Source organism: Lissotriton vulgaris, chromosome 8, assembly GCF_964263255.1.
Source record: "Lissotriton vulgaris chromosome 8, aLisVul1.2, whole genome shotgun sequence".
NCBI lineage: Eukaryota > Metazoa > Chordata > Amphibia > Caudata > Salamandridae > Lissotriton > Lissotriton vulgaris.
In genome coordinates, this window is record NC_141696.1 from 572,697,909 (window position 1) to 572,710,244 (window position 12,336).

The window sequence follows — 12,336 nt, forward strand, 5'->3', positions numbered from 1 at the left end:
ATAATAATGCTGAATAAGACCACTAAAACATAATTCCAATAACAAATTGAAAAAGAGTTTCTTCATACTCTCTCTATCCAATCAAGTTTTAAATGACATTGAAACATTGATAATCCTGCATCGCAACAATGAAAATCTTCAGATCCAACTAAACCCCAGTGATACCCAAATCCACCTACTTATAAAGTAAAAGACAGCTACCTATTCAAGTCTTGCTTCTCTCTCTCCCAACTTACCCTGGATTTCTCATGACCCATGATAACAAAGCTCTCCTTCTTACTAAAACAAACCTCAATATGCACAGCTCTTGACCTTGAGGATTACACTCAACAGGTGATCACTTGGCTAGATCACATTGATTCTTCATTTAGAATCACTTGTCATTCAAGGCACACATCACAAAGAAAACACAGGTAAGGTAAAACTTTATCTTCTTAAACCAACGTCTGCACTGCCATCCAACAAATAATGCATTTATTCCTAAACCTGTACTTTTCTCACCCACCGGACTAAAGCTATCCTACTCGTAGCAGCACAACTCATCAAAAGACAATATAAGTTTGAGGGCATCACCCTGATAGTGTTCCATTTGTTCTCCCTCGAAGCTCACTGTTCTGTAAAAATAAGTTGCATCACATATAAAGTTGTCATCACTGGCCTTCTTGGCAGAATCCAGAATACCAGTGCAAAGACCAAGGAGCCACACCATTTCAAAGCAGGAACTAGAAAAATAAAATGAAAAGATGACCTACTACTAAGCTTTCTCAGTTAAAGCCCCTAAACAGTGAAACAATTTTGCCTTTCAAATCAGATTTACCCCATATGTTGTTCAGTACACAAAATAACTAATGAACCACTTTCTCAAAGCAAACCTGTTCCACCACAGCTAAAGGCTACATAGACCCTGACATTCAAGCCTCACATGTCTATGTGGCTAGCTGCTTCTAAATCCTAGCTTTGTCGCTCAACTTGACTTTCACCTTTCCAGCACCATTCTAGTCCTGCACACATTCCGCTCTGCTGTGCTAAACAATTGTGAAGTACCTTGATATACCAACATGTTTTACTGTTTGTATATTGTATCCTTGGTACAGTTGTCTTGCACAAAATATGTACCAAATTTACATCAGATTTGAAATCTGTGTCAATTGCACCTCTGATTTAGGTGAAAGCTTCTGAACTTGTGTAAACCAACATATTCCATTTCAGTATTTTCAAGGTCCTTTCGGTAGCCTTTTTTAATTTACATTTTATTAAACATAATTTTTTTTATCAGTTTTAAATATCTTCCCCATGCAGCTTTTATAAACTTTAGAACTCTAATATTAGACTTTGCTCAACTGTTACAAAAACATTTATTGTACAGTAGTTTAACACCATCTTTATCACATTAGTGCACACCGTTGCTTGACATAGTAATTTTTTCACAAACACCTGACATCCTATAAATGTGGAGTTAACTTATGCCCCTCTTCCTTTATATTTAATAGTTGTTTCACTTGAGTCAAATTGCAATGAACTCACACAACATATTGGCTGCGTCACAGTGATAAGCTTCAATGGGGGAGATCCACATGAGATTTGAAGAGCACCTTTAAAGATATTTCTCTCTGGCAAACATTAAGTGATGCTGTCTTTTTAGTCAATGGTCCACACTGAGGATGTGCAGAACCAAATGTTCTCTTTGTTTTAATTCTAAGGAAAAACCAAATGCATTAATAAATGATTACATTGCCCAGTAATCATCCCTAAGTACCTCCTACATCTAACATTAGCATCTCGGGAGGGTAGGGGGTGGGGGGAGGTGCGTTAGACTACCTTTGATTATGAGGTTTTGGAGAAAAAGAGACAGGAATCCATTTTCTAGCTCCGTTCCTCACAAGCTTATCTCAATTTGCAGATGGCGAAGTGTCTGGTTGAAATAGTCATAAACTATGGGGCTTGCTATTCCAATGGACCTATAGCTGTTGTTATTGGCCCAATTGTTATTAACTGGCCACTCATAATATAACTGCAGGGGAATAGAATAATGAGTTGACCTTACAAATCTCAACATATTGTTCAGCAAATATTTAGTCTAATTGACAATTTTCTATCTGTCATTCATAAGTGTATGTCTTTGCAGATGGAGATCAGTGTGAGTCAGTCCATTGCAATTATGGGGGCTCATGTGTTGATGGAATTGGCGAATACACATGTCTATGCCTGGAAGGATACGAGGGTAAAAACTGTGAAATTGGTAAGTTCTCATTTAACAGACATGAGTAAATGACTATTGTATCTAGCTGTGGGTAAGAAAAGCTGATAATAGAGTTTGGAAGGAAAACATTCAGGAAGCCAAAGAAGTGCTCTGTACAACAGCTGGGTTAGGCTGAATAAAGTACAGTTCTCAAATTTTAAGAAAATGTGTTGTAATATTTTGAATAGGTGCAACAAGACCAAACCAGGTTTAAGATTGCTTTTGTTGGAAGATTAGCCCCTGACAACTCTCAAGTCTTTTTTCAACATTCTCAGCAAGGCCTCATCTTTAATTCACCCTTTTGCTGCTATTGCTTTGGATGCAGAAAAAGCATTTTATAGGATTGCTTGGGACTTTATGTTTCACACATTAAAATGGGCTGGATTTCCATCTAAGTTGATAACTTTAATTTCTCTATTATATTCAGGTCCCAAAGTCTCAATCTTTGTTAATGGTAACACCTCAGATTATTTTCCACTACTTGAGGGGTACGACAAGGGTGCCTCTTATCACCACTATTATTCGTCATAATGCTGGAACCCTTTTTAACCAAAATTAGGCAAGACACTCTCATAACAGGTTTCCAAAATGGCCCTCATCAGGTTAAAATATCACTGATGACATTCTTTTATATTGTTCTAATTCTGCAACCTCTCTCCCTACTTTTCTTCAACAAGTCACCATATTTTCTCAGCTTTCAGGATTATCGACTTGATATTGATGAATGTAAAGTTTTGCCTTTAAATGTGTTATGTCAAAAACACTTTTTTGCCCACACCGGTTTTTCTTGGTAATATTCTAAAATAAAATATATGGGTTTGTGTTTGGTCTGACAATTCCTGAAACATTAAAACAAAATTTTGACCACATTACTAAAACATTTAATTATACCATCCCCTGTTGGCATCCTCTTTTTCCGTCTTGTTGGGACCAAACAGACTCAATTAAAATGATGCTCACTCCTCAGATTTTATGTATTGTTTCCATGATTCTGGTTCACATTCCTGGGTATTATTTTAAGAAAATAGATTCTCTCTTACCAAAATTTCTTTGGAAAGGCGAACCCCCTCGTATAACTTTTTCCTCTATAAAAAAGGCAAATCCAGTGGAGAGCTTTGTTTTACTGATTTCAACACTTATCATATGGGCCGGGATGCCCGCCACCCCTCCCAACACCAATTCCCCATGGGAGGAGACAGACACAGATTTGAAATTTTGGAAGGCGGGGGGGCACATGCATTACATTTGAATTTGTACAACCTAACATTAAGGGCCAACAGCGAGGTCTTAACCGGTGTCAGATCCCTATCACCAACTTCCCGCCCTCACGTGTGAGTGGCGCATGCGCAGAGGACTTTACCCTCGCAGCCAACTGTAACTTCCCTTGTCGTGGGGGCCCCCTTTCACTTGACGCCATCTTAAGGTCGTCCGAGTTCGTGTGCGAGGTATCCGTAAGAAGGACAGCGTGGACTCCCCCCCTTTCCCCGCACTCTCTTCCGCCGGAGCGGATATCCGCCCCCGGGAAATTCTGGGGAGGGGCATATAGCCGTCTCCCCCTGGGAGGGGCCTATGGCCATCTCCCCCTGGGCGACCCATCCATAGTGGGTGCCGCCCCCCGTGGGAGGGGCCAATGGCCGCCTCCCCCCGGGCGCTCCCATCCATAATGGGTGGCGCCCCCCCTAGGGACCTTGAAATCACTGCTCACCGATCATGACCTTACCGCCCGACCAAAGACTAAATAAATACGACAATTAATTACCTACTAAGGTAAAGAAAAACTATGCTTAAACTTGCAACAGCTTGCTAAATCCACTGATTTCAACATTGCTACAAAGGAAAAAAGGTCCTACAGCAAAGCACAATCTTTATTGAATCCATTCTTTTACGTTTCTACAAAGGAGAAAAAAGGCCTACAAGCAAGTATTCAATTACGCGCATACTTTCGTCATCAACTCATGATGCAAGCAATGATTCCAATACATGTTTTATTACCATCAAATAGCAACATACGACTTTTATTCATTTCAAATATTTAGCAACAAGGGGCTGGTGGGTGGGTCAAAAACTGCAGCTTGTTCCCTTGAGGGCTCACGAGCTACGAGTGGTGCAGCCTTCAGAGCGCAGTAACAAGAGGAAGCTTCCTTGGATTCCCGCGCCTTTTATCCAGCTGCGGGAGGGCGGGGCCGCGCCCCCAGCACGCCCATCGGTACACGGACTTCCGGGCGGGTGTTTAGGACAACCCTTTTTTGGGCGGGAGGAGCGTGCTCCGGCCATGCCGCTTTGGGCATACCGGCCGGGACACGCCCCCCGCCCACAATGGTTTCCTGGGGGATCGGGGCACCCGTCCATACGTTCGGGGTGACCGAGTGGTCTCCCCTTTCCATATGGGCCGGGATGCCCGCCACCGCTCCCAACACCAATTCCCCATGGGAGGAGACAGACACAGATTTGAACTTTTGGAAGGCGGGGGGGCCTCACGACCCCCCCAGCCGTATTTATTAAAATATGAAACAAAATTTAAAACTTTAAATTAAAACGTTTCATGTATCATGTACAAATTCAACTTCAATTACATTTTGATGAAGACAGGTATTCAGGCTAACCTTAACAAATCTCTAATACAAAGGTTTCCTAGCCGAGTCTAACATCCTGACACATGCATTACATTTGAATTTGTACAACCTAACATTAAGGGCCAACGGCAAGGTCTTAACCGGTGTCAGATCCCTATCACCAACTTCCCGCCCTCACGTGTGAGTGGCGCATGCGCAGAGGACTTTACCCTCGCAGCCAACTGTAACTTCCCTTGTCGTGGGGGCCCCCTTTCACTTGACGCCATCTTAAGGTCGTCCGAGTTCGTGTGCGAGGTATCCGTAAGAAGGACAGCGTGGACTCCCCCCCTTTCCCCGCACTCTCTTCCGCCGGAGCGGATATCCGCCCCCCGGGAAATTCTGGGGAGGGGCATATAGCCGTCTCCCCCTGGGAGGGGCCTATGGCCATCTCCCCCTGGGCGACCCATCCATAGTGGGTGCCGCCCCCCGTGGGAGGGGCCAATGGCCGCCTCCCCCCGGGCGCTCCCATCCATAATGGGTGGCGCCCCCCCTAGGGACCTTGAAATCACTGCTCACCGATCATGACCTTACCGCCCGACCAAAGACTAAATAAATACGACAATTAATTACCTACTAAGGTAAAGAAAAACTATGCTTAAACTTGCAACAGCTTGCTAAATCCACTGATTTCAACATTGCTACAAAGGAAAAAAGGTCCTACAGCAAAGCACAATCTTTATTGAATCCATTCTTTTACGTTTCTACAAAGGAGAAAAAAGGCCTACAAGCAAGTATTCAATTACGCGCATACTTTCGTCATCAACTCATGATGCAAGCAATGATTCCAATACGTGTTTTATTACCATCAATAGCAACATACGACTTTTATTCATTTCAAATATTTTGCAACAAGGGGCTGGTGGGTGGCTCAAAAACTGCAGCTTGTTCCCTTGAGGGCTCACGAGCGACGAGTGGTGCAGCCTTCAGAGCGCAGGAACAAGAGGAAGCTTCCTTGGATTCCTGTGCCTTTTATCCAGCTGCGGGAGGGTGGGGCCGCGCCCCAAGCACGCCCATCGGTACACGGACTTCCGGGCGGGTGTTTAGGACAACCCTTTTTTGGGCGGGAGGAGCGTGCTCCGGCCACGCCGCTTTGGGCATACCGGCCGGGACACGCCCCCCGCCCACAATGGTTTCCTGGGGGATCGGGGCACCCGTCCATACGTTCGGGGTGACCGAGTGGTCTCCCCTTTCCATATGGGCCGGGATGCCCGCCACCCCTCCCAACACCAATTCCCCATGGGAGGAGACAGACACAGATTTGAACTTTTGGAAGGCGGGGGGGGCCTCACGACCCCCCCAGCCGTATTTATTAAAATATGAAACAAAATTTAAAACTTTAAATTAAAACGTTTCATGTATCATGTACAAATTCAACTTCAATTACATTTTGATGAAGACAGGTATTCAGGCTAACCTTAACAAATCTCTAATACAAAGGTTTCCTAGCCGAGTCTAACATCCTGACACATGCATTACATTTGAATTTGTACAACCTAACATTAAGGGCCAACGGCAAGGTCTTAACCGGTGTCAGATCCCTATCACCAACTTCCCGCCCTCACGTGTGAGTGGCCATGCGCAGAGGACTTTACCCTCGCAGCCAACTCTAACTTCCCTTGTCGTGGGGGCCCCCTTTCACTCGACGCCATCTTAAGGTCGTCCGAGTTCGTGTGCGAGGTATCCGTAAGAAGGACAGCGTGGACTCCCCCCCCTTTCCCCGCACTCTCCTCCGCCGGAGCGGATATCCGGCCCCCAGGAAATTCTGGGGAGGGGCATATAGCCGTCTCCCCCTGGGAGGGGCCTATGGCCGTCTCCCACTGGGCGACCCATCCTTAGTGGGTGTCGCCCCCTGTGGGAGGGGCCAATGGCCGCCTCCCCCCGGGCGCTCCCATCCATAATGGGTGGCGCCCCCCCTAGGGACCTTGAAATCACTGCTCACCGATCATGACCTTACCGCCACAGGCCAGATAGTTGACCGACTATCTGGCCCCCCCACACCTCCTATAGGTCATGTCTCCTCAAACCCACTAGCCAAGCTAATATGTCTCCTATCAGTAAGTCATTACCCACCCTGGACAGGTGTATCCCATCACTAGAATAACAGTGATCGCCCCAGATGCACCCATGAGAAATGCTTTGGAGATGAGCAGAGCGAAACAATTTCTCCATTTTATTGTTGACCCTCTTTACCGAGTGGTTCAACGCTGCCGTAGACAAACCTCCCCGCCATATCCTCCTGGGAATCATGTGGGACCAGGCAATCGTACATCCCGGGAGCCTTTTGGCTAACCAGCTAACTACAGACAGTATGTGCTCAACTAAAGCCCGTCTTCCCATTCTCATCAAATCATTTCCCCCCATGTGCGCTATGACTACCGATGGCGGTGACCTGTGCTGCCCTAATAGTTCCTCCACAAAACTTTGCAATCGGTCAATACCGAGGCCGCCCTTCCCATGGAAGGTCACTCTGAACCCATATTCCTCAGATGTGTGGATCGCATCACCTGCTTTGAATATGTCCCCGGCACGCCTCACGCATGAGTGGCCCACGACCCAGACCACTTGATCTCCATTCCGTAATCCTGTTGCGGTGGTTAGCTGATACTGGGCCGATCCCAAATTCCGCCCTGCGTCACAGGCACGTGAAACTGTAAACCAAACAAAAGACAACAAGCGTGAGTGCATTTATCAGTCTTTTACAACATGTGCAGTCGCACATACCTCTTGAAACAATTCGAGGACCAACGGCCTAACTGTCTCACCTGGTCTGCCTGCAGACCCCGAGCCGTAGCTTCTGTAGCGGCCCCTATTCTAAATGAATGGGTCCCAAAATCACACGGGTTCAAGCCCGCTGCTGCAATCGTAATTGCCAGTACCCTCTGAAATTGAAATCTTGTCAATGGGGTGCCGTCCATATGTTGAAGCAGGGTCCCCCCCCATGTTGCCAACCTTTGTTTTAGGTAGGCCTCCACATGCCTCACTGGACAACCGGGATTCCCTGGAGCGCGCTGCAACACCACACTATTCCCCAGGGCCTCCTGGTCCGTTTATGACCTGGCTATCGAGATCAGCAGAGAATCCCCCCTTACTTGGATGTGATCCCTGCGCAGACCTCCTTCCACATCTTTCTTATTTGCCGCCACTAGTTCACTCACCCGCAGGGCCCAATAGAACGCCAATGTGAACGCTGCTCGGAATAGTATTACCTCGTTAGGCGAGGAGCATGTCTCGTCCAGTTTCGCCAATAAAGTGGTCAACTTATCAAAAACCAATCGGGGGCCTGTTATCCCTTCTGCAACCCTCTAGGCGCAGCCAGCCGCGGAGAGCCTTCCTGACTAGAAAGGAGTCCGTCGGGTCCCTCATCCTATAGAGCTGTGCCATAAATGATATGGCGGCCTTATACCGATTGGCGGTTGCCGCCGACCGGCCTTCCTTATGAAGTACCACTAAAAATTGGACCAAGGACTCCTCCTGCCCCCATCTATGCTCCCCTATCGGCCCCAGGAAGGCGCAGTATGAGCGGAGAGCCCCTTCATAAGCTTTCCTTGTCCTGGGCGCTAAACTGGCTGCCACAAGGTTTTATAGTCCGGGGCACCGATTTGCCATAGTGCTTCGGGAAATGGTGCCGCCACTAGCTCCGCTGAGTGTAAACAATCCCTGAAAGCCTGCATTTTAAAATGAGAGAGCGCATCAGCTGCATTATTCAGTACACCCGGCACATGTTTTGCCCTGAACTGTACGTTTAATCTCATGCATCGTAATACAATCTCTTTCAACAATCGTAAGATCCATTTGCAGCGCACTGCCTGTTGGTTAATGCACTCAACCACAGTCATGTTATCAGACCAAAACACCACCGAGCGGTCTCTAAAATCCTCCGGCCATGCCACCAGAGCCACCCAGATGGGGAATAGTTCTAGAAAACCAATGTTACTCGTCAGGCCATTTGTTTGCCAACACACCGGCCATCTTTGTGCAGACCAGCGGTTTCCGAGGATCGCACCAAACCCCACGCTGCCCGCCGAGTCGGTCCATAAGCCGAGTTCCGCCGACGAGGCTGGGGGTTTGCTCCAGACCACTCGGCCGTTGAAGTCCGCCAGGAATGCTAGCCAAATGAGCATGTCCTGGCGAACCTCTGCCGATAGTCTCGTGCGGTGGTGCCCTTCCCTAAGGCCTACCATGGACTGGGCAATGGATCGAGAGAAAGGGCGAGCCATCGGTATCACTCTTAATGCAAAATTAAGCTGACCCACTGTCTGTTGTAACTGGTGCAGGGTCACCTTCTCAGTCCGGAGACACTGTAACAGGGAAGTCCTAAACTTGGCAACCTTCTCCGTCGGCAACCGGAAGCACCCCTCAAATGAGTCTAGTTCTATGCCGAAACTCCAGGGAGGTAGTCGGCCCCACTGTTTTACCTGGCGCCAATGGAACCCCGAAACCCCGCATGAGCACGCAGAAGTCCTGCAATGCCCGCGCACAGTCCAGAGTGCCCGCTGGGCCAAGAAAGAGGAAATCATCCAGATAATGCATCACATGTTTGTGCCCTGTGGTCTTTGTGAACACCCACTCCAAAAACGAGCTAAACATTTAAAAATAGGCACACGAAATTGAACAACCCATTGGCATGCACATATCCATGTAGTATTTCCCCTGAAATGTAAAACCCAGCAGGCGCTGATCTTGAGGATGTACTGGAATGCAACCTGAATGCAGATTCAATGTCTGATTTAGCTAACAATGCGCCGGGGCCCAGGTGATTCAACAGCACCACTGCGTCATCAAACGATGCATACTTTACAGAGCAGACCTCAGGGTCAATCGCCTCGTTTACAGAAGCCCCCTTGGGGCCGACAAATTGTGAATGAGCCTGTACTCCCCCGGGTCCTTTTTTGGCACCACCCCTAATGGGGAGCACACAAAATCAGCCGTTGGTGGGTCACCAAACGGTCCTGCCCCAAGCTAACCTCTTTTGCGATCTTTTTGGCGGCAACTGTTGGGTTGTGTTGAATGGACAATTGGTTCTTACAGGAAGTGTTCCCACGAAAATTGCCCGCCGGGATCCTGAAGCCGTATGAGAAGCCATCTCGCAGAGTCCCGGCGGACGCATGATCAGGATATCTGTTTAGCCAAGGGGTCAAAGCCAAGATATCTACGGGCGAAGATGTTCGCTTCCGGGGCTCCGTATTAATCCTGCTTGGGACCCCCTTTCCCTCCTGTGCCATTGGCCTTGCATCGGCAACTGGTTTCCGGGTGTGAGGAGTTACCACAGCCAGAGCACGCGTACCGGAACCTACATGTTCCTTGCGGCCTGTTACACGTTCCCTTATTGAAGCCCCAACACACCCCTCGCTTACTTCCATTCCCGCCCGATCTATGCTGGGACTCCCCCCCGTAGCTCGGACGAAAGGGCTGTGACTGCCTTTGTGGGAATGCCCTGGAGCCATTCGTGCTTGTCCCCGCACTACTCGCAGATCCTGGCAAGAGCTGCCATGCTACAATATCCAGACAATCCCATGTCAAAGCCTCGTTAAACTCTTTCGCTTTTCTAAAAGCCATATCATAGCCTTTCCATTCATCACCTCCATACTTCTCATGGAAGTTCGTGATCCTGCTCTGATAACAAGCCAAGTCACTCAACACTTCTGGTGTATGTTCTGCGATAATCGCCACAAAGATAGAAAAGGCCCTGATCCAGTTCACTCCTCGACCCTGAATTCCGCCATCTTGGCCCGCCATACACTGGGGTGCCATAAATCCTTCTGGGTCTTTGCATACTCTAACTCTCGATGATCAGTCAACAGTGAAAACATGTTAATATACTTGTTGGCCCACACCATCTCTTTCGTAACCATGGGAACATGTTGAGCCAAGCTTTCCCGTCTTGAGGGTACCGCGCCCTCCCCCACAATCGGTAACGATCTCTTACCGGCTTCCACCGCACTTCCAGCCGCGTCCGTTGTTTTATCTTGGTTGTCTGCCGGGACCACCTTCGCCACCTGTGGGGAAATAGAAGGCACATTCGCTGTCCCAGCATCCCTTGTCTGCCGTAACTGCTCGATAATTAGTCTGGCCTCTTCGGCCGGGTCTCCTGTAGCCGCAGATCCCCCCGCTCCCTTTTTTAACCATGGTAACACTGCCGCTAACTGAAGCGCTAATTCCGGGGGCATCTGGTCATTCTCGAGCGGTGGGATAACCACGGGGATAGGCAACCCCCCATCCGGTACGGGTACCAGGCTGGCCGCTGGCGCTACTGGGATTGGTGGTGTCTCCACCGGGACTGGGGCCTCGCTAGGACCCACTTTCACCCTTCTCTTTTTTCCCTTATCCCCTGGGGTAACGTTCGGCAAAGCCGGCCCTATGACCCTCTTAGGTCGTCCTGAGGGGGTAGTTTGGGCCTCCACCTGTTTCCTGAGGGCCGCCAAGCCGCGATCCAGCTGGTCTACCTTACCGAACTTTCGGTCCATCGCCGCAACCTGGTTCACCAATGTCCGCAGCATTCTTTCCATCTCGGAGCTCTTTCCAGGCTTCTTGCCAGGCATGTCCGCGTTTAATTAGCTCGACCTGTCCTGCGGAAGCGACTCGAACTCCAGGTACGCCTTGATGACTGAAAGAGAAAAACAAAGATTACAAGTTTTCAAAAACTGAAGCTTGTTCCCTTGAGGGCTCACGAGCGACGAGTGGTGCAGCCTTCAGAGCGCAGGAACAAGAGGAAGCTTCCTTGGATTCCCGCGCCTTTTATCCAGCTGCGGGAGGGCGGGGCCGCGCCCCAAGCAGGCCCATCGGTACACGGACTTCCGGGCGGGTGTTTAGGACAACCCTCTTTGGGCGGGAGGAGCGTGCTCCGGCCACGCCGCTTTGGGCATACCGGCCGGGACACGCCCCCCGCCCACAATGGTTTCCCGGGGGATCGGGGCACCCGTCCATACATTCGGGGTGACCTAGTGGTCTCCCCTTTCCATTCTGCTTTTTCCCCAAAGCAAGCTGCCCGTTGGCTTTCTTCGGAGCCCACGTATTTCCTCCATTGTGGATAAAAATAGAGATATTTCTTATTAATTACCCCCTTCGATTTTAAGGAAATCCTCACTTTTACATCCAATATTTCTTCTTTACATTCCCTTGTCATATCTCATTCCTACAAACTCTTAATTCCTCTCTTACCAACTTGGTATCCTTCAACTAACTCATTTCAACATCAATCCATTTAGCATAATAAATCAATACGAATTAAAAACCATTCCATATATTGGAAAAATTGGCTTTCTAAGGGCTTATGTTGGATCTCTCAACTTCTATTTGACAATAAACCCCTCTCGTTTACTGCTCTCCAAACAAAGTTTTGTCTACCAGCTTCTTTAAACGGCAATATGATCTTCTATGCCCCGCCCTTAACCAATACCTTCTTACTTTACCAAACACTTCCAACCTCCCTGCAAACTGTTTTAACCTTTTTCCAATATTAGATACTTCCCCCTCTGCTTCCACTAT

General features: G+C 48.2%; 1 protein-coding gene across 1 annotated transcript in view; it reads left to right on the forward strand.

Annotated features, from left to right (window-relative positions):
- LOC147697733 (coagulation factor X-like) overlaps positions 1–12,336 on the forward strand; it is a 239,371-nt gene that overhangs the window by 48,332 nt on the left and 178,703 nt on the right. Inside the window, exon 4 of the mRNA XM_086934405.1 lies at positions 2,126–2,239. Coding sequence (XP_086790531.1) covers positions 2,126–2,239 — 114 coding nt within the window. The remainder of the gene's footprint in view (positions 1–2,125; positions 2,240–12,336) is intronic.